Raw genomic sequence first — 21,254 nt, 5'->3', positions numbered from 1 at the left:
ACAGTGGCTATTCCATTTTGCATTCTCTCCAGCAATGTACAGTGTTTCTAATTTCTCTGTATCCTAGCCAGCATTATCCATTTTGTTGATAATAGCCATTCTTCTGGGTGTGAAGTAGCATATCAATTTGGTTTTGATTTGCATTTCTCTAATTACTAATGATATTGAGGATCTTTTCATTTGCTGTTGGCTATTTGTATATTTTCATTGGAGACCTATCTATTCAAATATATTGCCCATTTTAAAATTGGGGTATTTTTCTTCATTGTTGTATTTCAAGAGTTTTATAAATATATTCTGGTTATTTATCTGATACATGATTTTCAAATATTTATTCCCATTCCGTGGGTTGTCTTTTCACTGTCTTGTCCTTTGATGTATAAAAGGTTTGTAACTGTGATGAATTCCAATATATTTATTTTTTCTTTTGTTGCCTGTAATTTCGGTGTCATAGTTAAGAAACCCTTGCCAAATCCAAGGTCATGAAGATTCCCCCCCCTGTTTTATTTTGAGAATTTTATAGTTTTAGCTTTTTAATTTAGGTCTTTGATCTATTTTGAGTTTATTTTTTTATATGGTACAAGGTAAGAGTCCAACTTCATTCTTTTACATATGGATATCATATTTCTCTGCATCAGTTGTTGAAAAGATTGTCCTTTCCAAATTGGGTGTTCCTGGTACCATTATCAAAAATTTTTGTACATAATATAGGATTTTATTTATGGGCTCTCTATTGTATTCCATTTGTATCCTCATGCCAGCATTGCATTTTTTTGTTCTTTCACTCATAGCCTTGCGTGAAATAGGCAAAGTGCCTTCTGTGGAGTATGGATTTGCTGAGATCACCCATACCAGATATCACTGACTTCATATTTGGTTTCTCAAATGACCTCCTTCCTTGCTTGGGGTCCCAGCATTCTTTGCTATATCTTGAATACAATTCTAGATGAAATCCAGATTATTGGCTACTATGAATATCTAGATGCCTTCAGAATAAATTTTGGCTCGAGGGCTCTCTTATCCAGTGGAACTGTATTTTCTCATCTTGTCAGCCTTCTGTTTTATCTCCTATACTGCTGCTTAAAGCAGGCTTTAAATGTAAGTTGTTAATATAGTATTGTGCATTTTCAAGTGTTCTTTACCAGGAAGGGATTCTCTGCACATCTAGTCCACCATATGAAAGTTCAGAAAATCACTATCAAGATCAGTAAGCCTTTCTTGACAATCTGCTTGTCTATAATTAGAAATGATAAATTATGACATTTATATAAATTTTTCTAAGCAACTTTTCATTTTAATTATATTACTTGCTTGGTTACATTGCATACTTTTATAATTTTCTAAACTGCTATTAATATGTTACTTTATTAGTACTTTGGACATGGTAACATGATTTTCTGACTGCCAATATTATGAAGTAGTTATTAATATTTTCCATTTGAAACAGTAAGTGCCCTTGAAAATGACTTCAGAGATCGACAAATAGCATAGCTAACACTGCATTTTCTATGGAAATTGTAGCTTGTATGAGAGAGATACAATTCTGTCTATAGAAAATTGTACAACCGCTGTTATTTGAGGAATAATTTGTACTTCATGATTGCCCAATTATGATAATCAATATCTTTCACTTTTTACCTTTCTTAGTTTTATAGCCTTTAATATTGGTATGTTTAAATTTTTTTTTTTTTTTTGGCAGGTTTTCCTTAGGTGATGCTAGGAGGCCTCTTCATGAAACAGCAGTTTTGGTAGAAGATGTGGTACACACACAGTTAATTAATCTGGTAAGAGCATATATAAACCTATTTGGTTTTTCTCCATTTGCTTATACTGTTTTTAAACACTTGTTTTTAAAGATTGTATTTACATTTGGAACTCTTTCTTTTGTCTGCTGGATTGAAGTGTAATTTACATAAAATTTTACCACTCTAATTCAGTGACTTTTGAGAGCTGAATACTGTCCTGTGACTATGAACACCATCATGATATAGAACATTTTCATCATCCATAGAAGTTCTCTTGTGCCCCTAGGAAGTTAGTTCTTTCCCCCCTTCCCTGGCCTCTGGTAACACTGAATTGTTTTCTATCATTATATTAGTGCAGTTTTTCCAAAATACCTTTCAAAACTTTTCTGTGTTGTACTTTAGACTTTAGAAGAACTGCACAAATAGTACATAGAATTCTCAGATACTTTTATACTTCTCATCTTCCTCTGTTAACATCTTATCTAACCACAGTACAATGATCAAAAACAGGAAATAACGTTGGTAAAGTACTTTTAATGAAATTACCGAACTTACTTAATTTCCATCAGTTTTCTTTCTAATGTTTCTTTCCTGTTCTAGGAGCCAATCTGAGGTAACACATTGTACTTAGCTGTCTTGTCTTTGTACTCAGCCCCTTTCTAGGTTAGTTCCATCTTTCCTTGTCTCATGGCCTTGACACCTTTTTAAACATACTAGACAGCTGTTCTATAGAATGAACGCTCTTCTTTTTTTCAATCAGGCTGATGTTTTCTTATGATTAGAAGGTGGCTGTGAGTTTTTGCCAAGACTACCACAGAAGTGACGGGTCCTTCTCAGTGTATCAGACCAACACATGCACGTTCTTGATGTTTTATTTGTCATTTTAACCTGATAATAGTTGCTTTAAGGTGGTATATATGCTGAAATTTTTCTCTATAATGAAGTTACAAGTTTTTAAAATTTTGTTGTTAAGAAATATCTTGAAGGTATTTTGTGACTCTGTAAATATTTTCCCTCTCTAAAAATTTATGCATATTTATTTAACATTCATCAGTGGATCTTGTCTGAGGCCATTGTGACTGTAGTATTTACCTAATAGTGATTTTCTATTTCCTGCTTTCCTTTTATATTTTTTAATTGCAAATATTCCTAATGGAATACCTATCTTTATTCAGTTTTTAATGTATATTTGTATGGACTAGTGTGTATTTAAATTTTATTCTTAGAATCATTATGCAGTAATATTATTATTTATTTGTATTGCTCAACTTGTTATAGTGTTGGCCGTTAAGAACTCTTTCATGTCTTTTTCCCATTTGTCCATCAGGGTTTTGATCCTATGTCCTGTGTGTGTGTGTGTGTGTGTGTGTGTGTGTGTGTATATATATATATATATATATATATATATATATATATATATATATATATATATATCAGAGATATCATTCCTTTATAGTAATGATACAAATATAATTTTCTAGTGTGTGAATTATCTTTTGACTTTGTTTCTATGATTTTAAATTTTTTTAAGGATTTATTTTTATTTATTTGAGAGAGAGAGTGCATTCATGAGAGAGAGAACAAATGCATGCACAGAGGGAGAAGGAGAAGCAGACTCCCTGCTGAGCGGAGAGTCCGATAATGTAGGGCTCAGTCCCAGGATCCTGAGATCATGATCTGAGCTGAAGGCAGACACTTAACTGACTGAGCCACCCAGGTGCCCTTTTATGATTTTTTTTAGGTGTGCAAATATTTTTATTTTAACAGAGCCAAATATATATGAACCTTTTATTGTCTTATGATTTTGAAACATAGTTAGACTTTCTTTATACTGAATTCGAAGAGGAATTCACCCATGCTGCCTTCTGAATGGTTTTATTTTTAACATTTAGATCCTTAATTCATTTGTTAGTTTATTCTTGTTATCATGTGAGATGTGGATCTAATTTTACCTTTATGACTACCCAGTTATACCATCATCATTTATTAAAAAGTCCATACTTTCCCTAACGATTTGAAATGCCTCCTTTATCATATACTAAATAAACATTATTTGGGGTCCATTTATGATTTTATATTTATTACCAGTGCCTTATTTTTCTATACATATGATAATACATCTTATATAGGTGTATTGTAAAGATTGTTAGAACTAGACTCCTGGTAATTTTTCTTTCTTTGTGTTCCTGGTTATTCTTGTATGTATATTTTCTTATATGAATGTTAGTATAAGATTTTCTAGCTCTGTAAAATAGCTTTTTGGTATCTTTATTGCATGAATTTATAAATTAGTTTAGAGAGAACTACATCTTAAGATTGTTGACTCCATCTAAGAATAGGGAATGTCTTTACCTTTATTCAAAGCCACTTTTGTGTCTTTCATGAGTGTTTTAACGTTTTTTTTTCTATAGGCTTCACATATTTCTTATTAAATTTATTCCTATGTATTTGGTCTTTGTTCCTACTGCAACTGAAACTGAAATACAGGAATCTTTAGATTTGAAGAGCTGACCCAGCTCCAAGCAGGGTAAACCCAATGAAATGCATATTAAACTGCTGAATATAAAAGATATAAATCCTAAAAACACACAGATTCAATACCATAGGGGAACAATGACGGAAAGACAGTAGGATTTTCATTAGAAAACATGGAGAGTAGGTATAAAATGAGCCTCTTGTAGGCAGCAACATATAGATGGATCTTGTTTTTTTTATACATTCTGATACTCTGTGTCTTTTGATTGGCACATTTAATCCATTTACATTCAGAGTGATTATTAAGAGATACAAATTTAGTGCTATTGTGTTACCTGTAGAGTTGGTGTTTCTGGTGATGTTCTTTGGTCCTTTCTAGTCTTTGTTGCTTTTGGTCTTTTATCCCCCCACTCAGAGTCCCCTTAAAATTTCTTGCATGAACTCATCTAGGTTTTGTTTGTCTGGGAAACTCTTTTTTATCTCTCTTTCTATTTTGAATGACAGTCTTGCTGGATAAAGAATTCTTGGCTGCATATTTTTCCCATTAGCTCCTTGAATATTTCCTTCCACGCCTTTCTGGCTTGCCAACTCTCTGTGGACAAATCCTCAGCAAACCTGATCCCTTGTGGGTTAAGGATCCCTTTTCCCTTGCTGCGTTGGCAAGGGAGGTCAAACATTCACTATTTGCAAACAGAATAATTTATGTAGAAAACCTGAAAGGCTCCACCAAAAAATTGCTAAGAGTCATACATGAATTCAACAAATTTGCAGGATATAAAATCAATGTGCAAAAATCTGTTGCTTTTCTATAGACCAAAAATGAGCAGCAAGAGAAGGAATCAAGGAATTGATTTCCTTTGCAGTTGCACCAAAACAGTAAGATACCTAGGAATAAATTAACTAAGGAAGTAAAAGGTATATACTCTAAAAACTATAGAACACTTTTTTTCTTAGGAAAGAAATTAAAGAAGGCTTAACACAATGAATAAGCATCCTATGCTCATGGATTGGAAGAACAAACATTGATAAAATGTCTGTACTACCCAAAGCAATCTACATATTTAATGCAGTCTTCATCAAAATACCACCAGCATTTTTTACAGAATTAGAATGAATAATCCTAAAATTTGTGTGGAACCATAAAGGACCCCAAATAGCCAAAGCAATTCTAAAAAAGAAAAACAAAACTGGAGGCATCATGATTTTGGATTTCAAGCTATATTACAAAGCTGTAGTCATCAAGACAGTATGGTACTGGACAAAAACAGACATTTATTAGATCAATAGAATAGAATATATTACCCAGAAATGGACCTACAACTATATGGTCAACTAATCTTCAACAAAGCAGGAAAAAATATCCAGTGGAAAAAAAGACAGTCTCTTCAACAAATGATATTAGGAAGACATATAGCAACATGTAGAAGAATTAAACTGGACCACTTTCTTATGCCATACACAAAAATAAATTCAAAATGGATTAAAGAGCCAAATGTAAGACAGAAAACCATCAAAATCCTAGAGGAGAACACTGGCAGAAACCTCTTTGACCTCTTTGACCTCATCTGTGGCATTATCTTACTAGACATGTCACCACAGACAAGGGAAACAAGTAAAAATGAACTATTGGGACTTCATCAAGATAAAAAGCTTCTGCAAAGTGAAGGAAACAATCAACAAAACTAAAAGGCAGCCTACAGAATGGAAGAAGATATTTGCAAATACCATAAACTGATAAGAAAGGGGCAGAAGACATGAAGAGGCACTTTTCCAAAACAGACATCCAGATGGCTAACAGACACATAAGAAGATGCTCAACATTACTCATAATCAGGGAAATACAAATCAAAACCATGATGAGAAACCATCTTAACACCCGTCAGGATGGCTAAAATTAACAACACAAGAAACAACAGGTGTTGGTGTGGTTGCAGAGAAAGGGGAACACTTTTGCACTGTTGGTGGAGATGCAGACTGGTCCAGCCACTTTGAAGAACAGCATGGAGGTACCTCAAAATGTTAAAAACTGAACTACCATATGATCCAGCAGTTGCACTACTAGGTATTTATCCAAAGGATACAAATATACAGATTTAAAGGGATATATGCACCCTGATGTTTATAGCAGCATTATCAGCAATAGCCAAACTATGTGGTGTACACGATGGAATATTATTCAACCATCAAAAAGAATGAAAGCTTGCCATTTGAAATGACATGGATGGAGCTGCAATGTATTATGCTGAGTGAAGTAAGTCAGTCAGAAAAAGACAATGTATGAGCTCACCCATATGTGAAATTTAAGAAAGAAAATAGATAAACATATGGGAAGGGGGAAGAAAAAAAGAAAAGAGAGAAACAAGCCATAAGAAGCATAGAACAAACTGAGGGTTGATGGAGGGAGGTGGGTGAGGAGGGCTAGATGGGTGATAGGTAGTAAGAAGGCCACTTGTTATGCTGGGTATTTTTTTTTAAGATTTTATTTATTTATTCATGAGAGACACAGAGAGAGAAAGAGGCAGAGACAGGTAGAGGGAGAAGCAGGCTCCATTCAGGAAGCCCAATGTGGGATTCAATCCAAGGATTCCAGGGTCATGCCCTGAGCCAAAGGCAAACGCTCAACCGCTGAGCCATCCAGGCGTCCCTGCTGGGTGTTATATGTAAATGATGAATCACTGAATTCTACTTGAGAAACCAAACCAATACTGTACTGTATCTTAACTACCTAAAATTTAAATTAAAAAAATAATTAAAACAAAAGACAACATGGAGACCAGATGAGATGGCAGAAGTTTTAAAGTACTAGATATAGAATTTTCAGTTGGCAACTATTTTTCTGTCACTCCTGATTCACATGGCCTTCTTTCCTTTGTGCCTGTGTCTTTATGTGTTGTTCTGTCTTTAAAAACAAACAAAAAAGGGCGCCTGGGTGGCTCAGTGATTGAGCATCTGCCTTCGGCTCAGGTTGTGATCCTGGGGTCCTGGGATCGGGTCCCACATCGGGCTCCCTGCATGGAACCTGCTTCTCCCTCTGCCTGTCTCTCTGCCTCTCTCTCTGTGTCTCTCATGAATAAATAAATAAAATATTTAAAACAAACAAACAAACCAACAAAAGATCAGATATTTACTATTTAGTGTATTAAATCTATACATGCTGTTATCCTCACATCAAAGTATTGTAGCTTTCCCTTTATAAAGAGTCCTGTGTCTTTTAAAGCAATTAAGTTATTGAAGGAAGTATGTATAATTTTTTTTACGTTTACCCACGTTTACCATTTTCCATGCTCATCATTTGTTCTTACAGGTATGAGTTGCCATTTAAATAATTTCCCTCATACTGAAAATGATAATGTTTTTTAATAGTGCCAGTGATGAATTATCTTTAGTTTCTGCATCTGAACATATCTATTTTCACCTTTTCTTGTATCTTTTCTGTATGTGGAATTCTCACTGCTAATCTCTTCCTTTTAGCTATGCAAATGTGCTATTCCAGTGTTTCTCAGCATATCTTAGTTTCTGATGACAAATCAGCTGTTACTTATTTGTTTCCCTGTATGTAACATGTTGTCATTCTCTGGCTCATTTCAAGATTTTCTCTTTATTGTTGGATATTTGAAGCTTGGTGTATGGAGGGACTGACTTTCTTCATGTTTATCTTGCTTGCGAGTTTGCTGATCTTGTTAGATCTGGAAACTAATGTTTTCTGCCAATTTGCAGAAGTTTTTGGCCATTATTTTTTGTTTGTGTTTTTCATTCTTCGATTTCAGTCACATGTGTGCTGAACCATCTGTTATTTCACAAATCTCTGAGAGCCTCTAAATTTTTCTTCAAAAAATTTTCCCCTGTTTAGCTGTTACTTTTTTTTGGCTTTGTAGTTTCTACTGATTTCAAGGATTCTTTTGTAACTATATTCTACTATTTGGTCAATCTGATATATTTTTCATTTTAACAACAGTAACTTCTATTATGCTATTTGAAAATGTTTCTTTTTGGACTATAATATCCCTTTTTGAATTATGGACACATGTTTATATTGTTCTTTTATTTCAAATTTAGAAGCTCCAAGTTAAATATAGAAGTTAATTGATGATGGTCATTACAATTATAAGAAAAATTTGCTTGTCTTTCATGAAGAAACTTACTATTACATATACATATAATGATCCATGTATTATTTGTATAATAATTATGATCTATGTTTGTGAGATTGACCCTGTCCAAATCTCACTAAATAAATATAAAGTGGAATGAGATATCTTACTAAAAGAAGGTCTTGCTTTGTTTTCTCTTTGCAGTATTCAAAGCATGTATTAGTGTGATTTCTTCAGCTGAAAAGAATAGAGAATTTTTTTTAAAAGTTAGTCTTTTCTTAGCGTTGTATGTTTGCAGCCATTACAAAATGTGTATATCTATGTGTGTATGTGTTTTATGCCCTGTCATAATTATTTGTATATTAGTTTTTCTCTTTAATTCTTTTTTTTTTAAGATTTTATTTATTTATTCGTAAGAGGCACAGAGAGAGAGAGGCAGAGAAACAGGCAGGGGAGAAGTAGGCTCCTCACAGGGAGCATGATGTGGGACTTGATCCCCAAACCTGGAATCTGAGCTGAAGGCAGACGCTCAACTGCTGAGTCACCCAGGCATCCCTCTTTAATTCTTTTATTTCATGTTTATCGAGAAATAATTGACATGTAACATTGTGTAAGTTTAAAGTGTATGATAACATGATTTGCTTGTTTATATTGTGAAATGATTACCACATTAAGGTTAATTAAGACATCCATCACCTCACGTATTTAACATGAGTGATGAAAACATTTGTATCTACACTCGCAGCAACTCTCATGTATATAATACAGTATCATTAGCTATATTCACAATGTTGTACATTAGGTCCTCAGAACTGATACATCACATAATTGGAAGTTTATACTATACCGTTTGAACCACATTGTCCCATTTCTTCCACCCCTCAGCCACCAATGTACTCTCTGTGTCTGTGAGTTTGGGATTTTTTTAGATTCTGTTTATAATGAGATCATACAGTATGCTTTCTCTTTCTGACTTCTTTCACTTAAAATAATGCTCTCAAGGTTTGTTTTATGTTGTTGCAAATAATTGCAGGGACTGCAGGGCTTTTTTTTGTGTAGCCAAATAATAGTCCATTACACATGTACATGCACACATGTGCCACATTTTCTTCATCCATTCACCCATGATCCACATCTGGGTGTTTTTTATGTCTTGACTATTGCAAATAAAGCTGTAATGTATATTGGGTAGATATCTTTTCAAAGACTTTATTTCCTTTGGGATATACACCCAGAAGTAGGATTGATGGCTTTTGTGTAAGTAATTTTTTTATTTTTTTGAGAAATTTTCATACTGTTTTCCATAGTGGCTGTATCAATTTACTTTCCTACCAATAGCACACAAAAGGTTGCTTTTCTCCATATCCTCGCCAGCATTTATAGTCTCATATGTTGTTAACAGTCATTCTAGCATGGATGAGATGATATCTTATTATGGTTTTGATTTGCATTTCTTTGGTGATAAGTGATGTTGAGCACTTTTTCCATGTCTTGTAGCCATTTGTGTATCTTCTTTGGGAAAAAATCTATTCAGGTCCATCCCCAATTTTAAGTTTGCCAACCTTTTCATTTTATGTTTTATTTGATAATTATTAAGTCTCAAGAAGGAAAACAGAGAGGATATTATAGTTTCCAATTTGAATGTCCAAGTGTAGAAAAACAACTAGTCTGAGACCCAAGCTTAAGTGCTGGGGTTGGAACCAGGATTGAGGCCTCCTGAACCCTATTCTATACAATTTTTTTAAAAGAATTATTCTTTTTTTACTATGGGATTGTATGATATCCCTGAATATTGTGGATATTGATATCTTATCAGATATATGGCTTACAGATATTTTCTCCCATTCCATAGGATGCCTTTTCATTTTATTGATTGTGACTTTTGCTCTGCAACAGCTTTTTAATTTGATGTATTCTCAGTCGTTTATTTTTTGCTGTGCTTTTAGTGTCATATCCAAAATATTATTGCCCAGACCATTATCAGGAGCCTTTTATCTAAGTTTTTCTTCTAAGAGTTATATGGTTTCAGATCTTACATTTAAGTCTTTATTCCATTCTGAGTTAATTTTTGTGAGAAGTGTAAGATAGAGGTCTAGTTTCATTCTTTCACAGGTAGTATCCAGTTTTCCAGTACCATCTATTGAAGAGACTGTTTTCTCCATTGAATATTCTTGGCTTCCTTATGAAATATTAGTTCATTGTGTATGCATAGGTATATTTCTAGGATCTTAATTCTATGTCATTTATCTTTGTATCCATTTTTATGTCAGTACCATGCTGTTTTTATTACTATAGCTTTGTAGTGTAGTTCAAAATCAGGCTTTGATTTTTTTTTTTCTCTCAAGATTGCTTTAGTTATTCAGGGTCTTTTGTGGTTCCATATAAAATTTAGCATTGTTTTTTCTATTTTTTGTGAAAAATGCTCTTCGAATTTTTATAGGGATTTCATTGAGTCTATAGAAGGGTTTGAGTAATATGGACATTTAAATAATATTAATTTTTCAATCCATAAGCATAAGATATCTTTCCATTTTTTTGTGTTCTCTACTTTCACCGATATCATACAATTTTCAATGTGGTGATATTTCACCTCACTGGTTAAATTTAAATGTTTTTTTTTTTATGCTAGTGTAAATGTGATTCTTTTATTTCTCTTTCAAATAGCTCATTGCTAGTGTGCAGAAATGTAACTTATTTTTATTGACTTTTTATTCTGCAACTTGACTGAATTTACTGGCTTTAATGTTTTTTGGTGGATTCTTTATATTTTCTACATGTAACTTCATGTCATCTGCAAACAGACAAATTTTTATCTTCCTTTCCAATTTGAATACTTTCTATTTCTCTTTCTTGACTAATTTTTCTGGGTAGGGCTTCCAATAGTATATTGAATAAGAGTGGTAAGAATGAGCACCCTGGTCTTGATCATGATCTTAAAAGAAAAACATTTAATCTTTTGCTTGATATTAACTATTAGTTTGTCATATATGACCTTTATTATATTGAGTTATATTTCTTCTTTTCATAATCTGTTTAGAATTATCTTAAAAGGGTGTTTAATTTTGTGAAATGTTTTTTCTTGCATCTATTATGAACGTAGGCATTTGTTGCTAAAATCTGCCTTCTCAGGACAGGTTTTGCTACATCCCAAAAGCTTTGGTATGTGATTTTTTTTTGTCTCAAGCTAGTTTCTGTCTTCACTTTTGATTTCTTCTTTGATCTATTAATTATTCAGAAGAGTGCCGTTTAATTTCTGCATATTTGAGAATTTTCCAGTTTTCCTCCTGTTATTGATTTCTAGTTCCTTACCACTAGGATCAGAAAAAAAACACTTGATTTATGATTTCTGTCTGTAGACAGAAATGTTTCCTGCCTGGTTCTTGTGCCAGCAGGACTCCTTGAGACAACAGCCGGGAAGTATGGGAGCCCAGTTATAGGGCCCTTTCAGAATCTACAGAAAGATCAAGTTTGGTGGTCTTACCTACAGAGGTTTCTGGGCAGTGGTCAAGGGGATTGGAATCATGCACAGACCATTTCAAGTTCCACAGCTGGGACTGAGCTGTGTCTTTACTACCTGAAGCACAGCTGGGCATAACTCCTCCTAGGTCCTTTGGTGTTTGATGCAGGTGATGGTACCATGGCTACACGGGGGTGTAGCCTAGTCTTCAGGGGTACAGGATTGTTTCTGAGTTTGTAGCCAGTACCACAGTCAGCAGATCACTTGCAAAACAGTTCTCCTTGGCCTTGGACTACACTGGAATTTCACAATCTCCTACCTGGGTCCTAAAGTACACATATGGCCCTTTTGTCTGTGGATGGTGGCCACGTTGTTGAGGGTGAATGCAAGCCTGGGAGCTCTTAATTGGCCATCCCCTCATTTAATTTTTTAATTTAACATCATTCCCCTCATTTAATTATTTGAATATATGTATAATAACTCCTTTAGTTTTTATCTTCTAAATTCAAGATATGGATCATATTGAAATCCATTTCCATTGACACCTCTAATTACTCAGTTATCCTTTTGTTTCTTTGCATCTCTAGTAATTTTGGTTTTAAAAGTGGGTATTGTAGATGATATAGTGTTATGACTCCTCTGAAAATATTGGTTGTTTTTCATTAAGTTGGCAGGTAACTTGCCTGGACATAAAATGTAAACTCTGCCATGTGGTGAGCCAACTCCCATTTCTGCTAAGTCCTTACAACTTCCTTCTACTGCTTTCTTGGCTTCATCTTTTCTGCATTTCCTATGAGCTTGTGCATTTTAGCACATTCATTTCAGCTTTTCAAAGGAAAGGAAAACATAATAAGAAAAAGTTGTTTAAATATTGATACTTCCTTACCTTAGAGTATAATGCAGCCACTACACATTTTGATGCATTATGTTTTCTTACTAGTTTGATTTTTTTAATATACTTCAAAGATATTTGAATATTTGAAGTATATTACTCTTTACATATGGCAAAATCCATTTGCCATTTGAAATTATTTTTTTCTTGTTGTTCAGCTCTATGTGTTTTGACAAATGCAGTCTTTTTTATTTTTTTAAGATTTTATTTATTCATTCATAGAGACACAGAGAGAGAGGCAGAGACACAGGCAGAGGGAGAAGCAGGCTCCATGCAGGGAGCCCAACGTGGGACTCCATCCCGGGTCTCCAGGATCACACCCCGACTGTAGGCAGCACTAAACCGCTGTGCCACCAGGGCTGCCCAATGACAAATGCAGTCTTATAGCTACCACAACAATCAAGGTTCTAAACAGTTACGTCATTTCCCCCCAGATTCCCTTGTTTTACCCATTTGTATTCAAACTCTTCCTCTTTACCCCAACCCACTGCATCCTTGAGGTCTCCATTAACCTTCATTGGAGCAGAATGAGAGAGCTTCTCATTACTTTTTGTGCGTGCCTCATAATCAGACTTAAATTTACACTGTTTTTGTGTCCAGCATAGGAGTTATTAATGCAAAATAAAACCCATGAAATTCACTGCCAGATTTTTGTATTTCAGGTTCTCATATCCTTCTCAGATCTGCCACCTACCATTAATACTCAGAATTCTCAGGTAGCTGCCACATGCACTATATCCAGGGTTTTTATTGTAATCGTTGAGAGAAGCAGTACAGAGTGTGCTTACTCCACTGTAACTGACTAGATATTTTATTTCAATCATTTTCCTAAATATTGTTGTATTACTTGATTCAGTGAATCCACTTTCTTTTTTATTTAAAAGGTTTTGTTGAGACATAATTGATTTATAATATTAGTTTCAGTGATGTAACCCAATGGTTCAGTATTTGTATATATTGCAAAGTGATCACCACAATCATGAATTTCTCTTATTTTCTTGCCTCTTTTTTCCCCTCTTTGCATCAGAATCTTGGTACGTTTTTATCATAGCATATTTGTTCCACAGTGTTACCTAAGAATTCCTATTTCTGATATTGATTTAAGTAAAAGTATATTATTTCCAAGTAGGGATTCATTTGCAATTCAGTAGTTTATTAATTCCAGATTTAAGTTTATCAATTAAAGAAGAGCTTGGTTGGTTGGTTATCTTTGATGGTAGCCTCCTGATATTCTTGAATTTTAAACATCTATTTCTCTTAGTTTTAACCTGCATGTCAAAGACCTCTTTTGTTAGATTTTAAAATAATATTTATTTATTGTTTGAAAGCTACCACATTATGTTTTGATTTCACTTGGTGATAACTGGTTGCAGCTCAAGCGTGCATAGGGCTGTTTTATATAGATAAGTCTTTAAGAATTGCTTTTCAGAAATCTGTGGTGTTCTCAATGTTGCAGTGTCCTTTCGGATCCAGTAGTCATGATATCTTAAAATATTCTTTATGTATTTACTGTTCCAATATGTGGGAATCCCTATGGGACTAAATCTTTTGCCATACAATCTGCAATGGTATGGAAGTGGTTATCAGTTGTCTTTTGCACATAAAAGTTATATTTTTAACAGTGTCCTAAAAACAAATGTGTAAATTAAGCCACCATTTAGTTTCTAAAGTGCCATATACTGCTTTCAAACTATTTCTTGCTGTAATAGATCATGTATTCATTTTATATATTCATTAATTCAGTAAACCTTTATTGAATGACACTAATGTAGCTCTGATTCTGCTGATACAAAGTGAGTAAAAAATTAACTTTGCCTTTGGGGAATTAAGAGTTTTGTAATATATATGGACATATAGAAATTAAATTTAAAATCCAAAAGGAAGAGAATACACATTCTTCTCCAGTGCACATTCAACACTTTCTAAGACAAATGATATGTTAGGCCACAAAACAATTCTTAATAAATTTAAGGGGATTGAAATCATTTCAAGCATCTTTTCCAACCATAGTGGCATGAAACTAGGGATTAATTAGCTACATGAAGAAAACTGGAAAATTCACCAATATATGAAAATTAAACAACATGTTATTGAACAACCAATTTGTGGTAAGAACCTACCTAAAGAAATCAGAAAAGACTCAAACAACCTACCTTAATCCCTAATGGAACTAGAAAAAGAACAAACAAAATTAAAGTTAGTAGAAGGAAGGAAATAACAAAAATTGGATCAGAAATAAATGAAACAGACTAGGAAGACAAGAGAAAAAAATCAATGAAACTAAGAACTGGTTCTTTGAAAAGATAAACAAAATTGACAAACCTTTAGATTCACAAAGATAAAAAGAAGGCTCAAAATTACAAATGAAAGAGACATTACAACTGATACCACAGAAATATAAAGGATCATAAAAAACTACTATAATTATATGCTAAAAAAATGGACAAAATAAAGGAAATTGATAAATTCCTAGAAATATACAACCTACTGGGACTGCATCTTATGAAATAGAAAATCTGAACACATTCTAGTTACTATTAAGGAGATTGAATCAGTAATCAGAAATCTCCCAATAAATGAAAGTCCAGGACCAGATGGCTCCACTGGTCAATTCTACCAAACATTCAAAGAAGAATTAATGGCAGTCCTTCTCAAAGTCTTCCAAAAAATAGAAGAGGAAAGAATTGTCAAACTCATTTAACAAGGCCAGCATTACCCTAATACCAAATCCAGACAAGGAAGTTGCAAGAAAATTCCAGGCCAAACATCCCTGATTAATATAGGCTCAAACATCCTCAACAAAACATTAGCAACCAGCTCAACAATACATAAAAAGAATCATGCACCATGATCAAGAGATATTTATTCCAGCGATGCAAGGATGGTTCAGTATGCACAAATTAATTAGTGTGATACACCACATTAACAGAAAGAAGGAAAAAAATCATATCTCAGTAGATGCAGAAAAGGCATTTGACAAAATTCAACATCCATTTCTGATAAGAAACTCTCAATAAAGCACATATAGAGGGACTGGACTTCAATAGGTAATAAGGGCCATCTATGACAAAACCACAGCTAACATCATACTCAACAGTGAAAAGGGGGAAGTTTTTCATCTAAGATAAGGAAGGAGGCAAGGATGCTCTCTTTCACTACTTTTATTCAGCATAATATTGGAACTCTTAGAGTACTCAGGCAAGAAAAAGAAAAGGCATCCAGATAGGAAAGGAAGATGTAAAATTTCCACTATTTGCAAAGGACATGATGTTATATATAAAAAACTCGCAGATTTCATGAAAATATTGTTAAAACTAATAAATTCAGTAAAGTTGCAAGTCAACAAATTCAGTAAAGGATACAAAATTTAAAAACAAAAATCTTGTTTTTCTATACACTCATAATGTACTATCAAAAAGAGACGTTGAGATAAAAATGTCATTTGCAATTGCATCAAAAAGAATATAATTTCTAGGAATAAATTTAACCAAGGAGATGAAACACCTGTATAGTGAAAACTACAGGACATTAAGGAAAAAATTGAAGATGACACAAATAAATGGAAAGATATTCAATGCTCAGAGTTTGGAAGAACTAGTATTGGTAAAATGTCCATACTATCCAAAGCAGTGTATAGATTCAAGTCAATCCATATCAAAATTCCAATGGCATTTTTAATAAAAATAAAACAATTCTAAAATTCATATGAAATCACAAAAGACCTTGAATAGCCAAAGCGATCCTAATAAAGAAGAACAAAACTGGAGATATCACACTCTGTGATTTCAAACTGTTTTATAAAGCTATAATAAATAAAATAGTATGATATTGGAATAAAAGCAGACACATAGATTAATAGAATGGAGTAGAGATCCCAGAATAAACCTGTGCATATAAAGTCGATTAATTTTCAACAAAGCAGGCCTGAGTATACACTGGAGAAACAGCAGTCTGTTCAAAAATCGTGTTGGGATAATTGGACAATCACAAAAGAATGAGACTGGACTATTGTCTTATACCATATACAAAAATTAACTCAAAATGGATTTAAAAACTTGAACATAACACCTAAAACCATATAATTCCTAGAAGAAAACATAGGTAGTAATGTTCTTGACCTAGATCTCCATCATGATACTTTGAATCTGATACCAAAAGGTAAAGCAAAAATAAATAATTGGGGCCATATCAAACTATACATAGCTTCTGCACAGCAAAGGAAGCCATCAGCAAACTGAAAAGACAGTCTCCTGAATGGGAGAAAATATTTGGAAATCATATAGTTGCTAAGGCATTAATATCCCAAATATATTAGGAATTCATATAGTTCATAGGAAAACAATTTGATTAAAAAAATAGGCAGAAGATATGAATAGACATTTTTCCAATGAAGATTGCAGATGGCCAACAGGTACTAATCATTAGGAAAATACAGCTCAAAATCACAATGACTATTAGCTTACACCTGTTAAAACAGCCGTTATCAAAAAGACGAGAACACATGTTGGCAAGGATGTGGCAAAGGAAACTCTTGTGCACTGTTAGTAGGATTTACAAATTGGTACAACAACTATGGAAAACAGTGGAAATTTCTCAAAAAAAAAAAAAAAACAAAACAAAACAAAAAATGAGAACTACATTTGATCCAGCAGTTCCACTCTTAGTATTACTATAAGAAAATAAAACACTAATTTAAAAGAAAAAAAACCCAGTAATTCAAAGAGATGTATATGCCCATGTTCATTATAGCACTATTTACAGTAGCCATCATACAGAAACAACAACCTAAGTGTCTGTTGATGGATGAATGGATAAACAAATTGTGATGTATATGCACAACGTAATATGATTCAGCCATATAAAAGAATGAGATCTTGCCATTTACATCTGCATGGGTTGACCTAGAGGTATTATAGTAGTGAAGTAAGTCAGACAAAGAAAGGCAAATACCATATGATCTCTCTTATATATAGAATCTAAAAACAAAAGCATAAAAGCCAGCTCACAGAGAAGAGGGTAGTGGTTGCTGGTAGTGTGGTGGGGGGTGTATGGTTGTGGAAAAACTGGTCTGCTCCTTTTCGTTTTTGTTTTTAGTTTAAGTAAATTGAGTAAAAAAATAATTTTAAAATACAATAGCTGATAATGCTAATATGTATAAAGAGTGATAGGGGTTTTGACAAGTGATATCTAACCGGGAGTTCTTCATGCATTTGTATATATATGTCTATGTAAAAATATATCTTAAGTCTTTTACAGGATTCAACGTATATTTATTGTATTAAATTGAGGAAAATAAGCATCAGAGTAGACATTATAAACTGTTACCTATGCATAGTGTAACATAGAAACATGTTTTATTTCACTTGGACTGTATTTTTAAAGATGTGAATTTAATTGCCAATATTTAAAAATTAGACTTCTACATAAAAATAGGATTTCTGGCTTCTCTTAAAACACTGAAATTGAAACATTAGATAACATAGGCCTGAATTTAGCAAGGAAGTCTTTGCTTGGTAGCTGCTTCCACCTGTGGACTATGCAAAGGCTGGTTTCACCAGACCAGCTTCATTTGCCTTAACCAGGAAAGTGTCCAGTATTGATGGAATTTCACAGCAATGTGTATCCATATTTGCCCTATTCCTTCCCAGTTTCAGTTCTCAAGAAACTGAATTTTGGAATAAAATTTTGCCATTTTAAGAGAAATTTTACTTCCTTTCAAAAGCTGTGGAAAGAGTTGTTACGTGTGTCACAAAATTCAGGAAGATGTTAAAGAACGTTGTTTCCTTTGTAGTTTACTTTTTTTTTTTTTTTTTAATCCATGCTACTTGGCCCTGTTAATGGAAGAGTGATGTATCAAAGGTAATACAAGAATTATAGAAGCAACAGGAAACATTTAGATCTTGTGATTGCCTATATAGAAGGGAGGAGGAGGAGTCCATCATCACAACTTCTGTTGTGCTGTGTCTCCTATCAGAAAGCACCTTTACCTACTAGGATAGTGAGCTAGGACTTCAGCAGCTAAATTGTTCTTTCTGCAACTGAAATCTAAAACCTAATAAAAGTTAAAGGGAAAGAAAAACATAGAAGTTCAATGCTATTGCCAATATCCCTTGGCTTTTAAAATATCTCTTCTGAACAATTATACATAAAAGAGTAGGCACACAGCTGGTATCTGTTCAAGCTGCCTAGCAATTCTTCAGTTATACAGATATTCTAAATCATGATAGGGGACTATAAAAAATCCAGAGTCTCCTTCAGTATAGAAAGTGTGTCAGTTGTCGGATTGTCTAAGAATTATCTGCAAAACATAGGGAAGTTCAGATTATATGTCCATACTCTCCAAAGGATTCTATTTCAGGAGGGTTTGGGTGGGGCTGAAGAGTTTGTAATTTTAGTGAGCACCCAAAATCTTTATAATCCAAGTAGTCCAAGAACCAGACTTGAGAAACCAGTCTACAGGCTGGTGGTTTATAACCGTGTCTGAGCAACAAAATTGCCAGTGCTTTTTAAAAGGCAAGGACATGATCTGAACTTTCAGACAACTTTCAGGTAGACAAGATGAAGCTACTCCTTGAAACTATTAAGTAACAATACAGTCTGACTGTAGATTAATGAATTTGTTTTCCCTTTACACTATAATGCACCTAAATGTTTTCTCTTTCAAAACAGATCTCCTTAAGGTACCATAAAATTCTTTCAGTAACGCTAGACATTACTCAAAGCATCATGTTTGTTTACCTGATTTTGGTATACCTTGATTATTAAAATAAGTAAAATTATTCAGAAACAAGTCTGATGGGTAGGGTGGTTGGTTATATTATCTCCCCCAAGGCAGTTAATAGTAGTTCTCAACTTGGAGTTCCCACTAAAGCCATCTTCTTTTAAAACAAAAACAAAAACCTGCAACTACTAGATGCTAATCTATATCTACTCAATCAAAAATACTGGGGGAAAAATATTCTGAGGTTGATCGCCCCTAAAAAAAAAGGCATCCCAGCTGACTTTGTTGAGGAGCTCTGGGTATGAGGCACTGTATTTTAAAGTATTTGTGTATGAGTTAGCCTCTTTGATGGAGCTTCTTAAAGATGTGTACTTGTAGGCCTATGCCTCTTCATGCTTAATATGCTTGGCAACAATTAAATGGAACAATAGCAACTTTGTATTAAAAAGTGATTGGAGGGATCCCTGGGTGGCGCAGTGGTTTAGCGCCTGCCTTTGGCCCAGGGCGCGATCCTGGAGACCTGGGATCGAATCCCACGTTGGGCTCCTGGTGCATGGAGCCTGCTTCTCCCTCTGCCTATGTCTCTGCCTCTCTCTCTCTCTCTCTGTGTGACTATCATAAATAAATAAAAATTTAAAAAAAAGATTTATTTAAAAAAAATAAAAATAAAAAAAAGTGATTGGAATAGTTGAAATGAATAACACATATGTGTGGACATGCACAATGCCCTTTTCTTCATTTTAGAGACATAGAGAAATAATAGAGGGCAATGATAGATATTGACTATTGGCAATTTTACATAATCCAGTGCAATACAAATTAGAAATTGTCACTGGAGAGAAGGTACTCAAAAGTCTTAATTTCCTTATTTTGTAAAATGACAATGCTAATAGTTACAGTGGCTATAGAGGGTCATAAAATTAGGTAAAATGTTTATAGGGATCCCTGGGTGGCACAGTGGTTTAGCGCCTGCCTTTGGCCCAGGGCGCAATCCTGGAGACCCGGGATCGAATCCCACGTCAGGCTCCCGGTGCATGGAGCCTGCTTCTCCCTCTGCCTATGGCTCTGCCTCTCTCTCTCTCTCTCTCTCTCTCTCTCTCTCTGTGACTATCATAAATAAATAAAAATTAAAAAAAATGTTTATAAAGGACTTTAGTGGAGTTCCTAAGGCATAGCACCCTTTCTTTAAGTTATAGTAATGCTAGTACTAAGTGGTTAATGTTGTGATTAATCCTGATAAGAGGATTAATGATTAATGGCATGATTTAGGTTAGAAATGGATTGGAAAATTAATTGAAATGTTCTTTCACACTTACCGGAGAGATGCCAATCTTTTCATATCCTAAGCTTCCCTCTCTTTCAACTCCCCAAGTTGAGGCTGCATCTCCTTTTGGAAGGTAGGTAGAGATTTGTGCCAATTCGAAATTGTGTGAGGAGTTACTATTAAATGATGTTCTAAGTAATAATAATATCCTTGCACAATCAAAACTATTATGACTTCTGATGGCTATATAGCTTTCATTTTTCTATTCATTCAAGGTAAATTATCAGAAGAATCTTTTCATTTCATGCATAGAATATAATCATCATTCTACTTTTAAAATCTATTGGATTTTCATGGTATTAATCTACTAGGCAACTAGTAAGCTGTTCAATCTGTTGTACTATTTTCACATCAGGACTAGTGTAGGGTTAGACAAATAATCTTTAATATGAAAATTGATGGGGGCCCCTGAGTGGCTCAGTTGATTACATGTCTGACTCTAGGTTTCAGCTCAGGTCATGATCTCATAGGTTATGAAATTGAGCTCCACATCCAGCTCCATGCTCAGCAGGGAGTCTGCTTGAGCTTCTCTCCCTCTACCCCTGCCCC

At 34.0% G+C, this 21,254-nt stretch overlaps 1 protein-coding gene across 14 annotated transcripts in view; it reads left to right on the top strand.

Moving 5' to 3' along the window:
* SUPT3H (SPT3 homolog, SAGA and STAGA complex component) overlaps window positions 1-21,254 on the top strand; it is a 605,022-nt gene that overhangs the window by 280,501 nt on the left and 303,267 nt on the right. For all 14 annotated transcript variants that reach the window (XR_007401138.1, XR_007401139.1, XR_007401140.1 and 11 more), the window contains one exon: window positions 1,700-1,784. Coding sequence is in view for 8 of the 14 variants with exons in the window: in XM_049092126.1 (XP_048948083.1) it covers window positions 1,700-1,784 (85 nt within the window). In the remaining 6 variants the exon portion in view is untranslated. The remainder of the gene's footprint in view (window positions 1-1,699; window positions 1,785-21,254) is intronic.

This window comes from Canis lupus, chromosome 12, assembly GCF_003254725.2.
Source record: "Canis lupus dingo isolate Sandy chromosome 12, ASM325472v2, whole genome shotgun sequence".
Classification (NCBI taxonomy): Eukaryota; Metazoa; Chordata; class Mammalia; order Carnivora; family Canidae; genus Canis; species Canis lupus.
The sequence above is the reverse complement of the archived record's forward strand: the minus strand, read 5'-3'. Positions and strand labels throughout refer to the sequence as shown.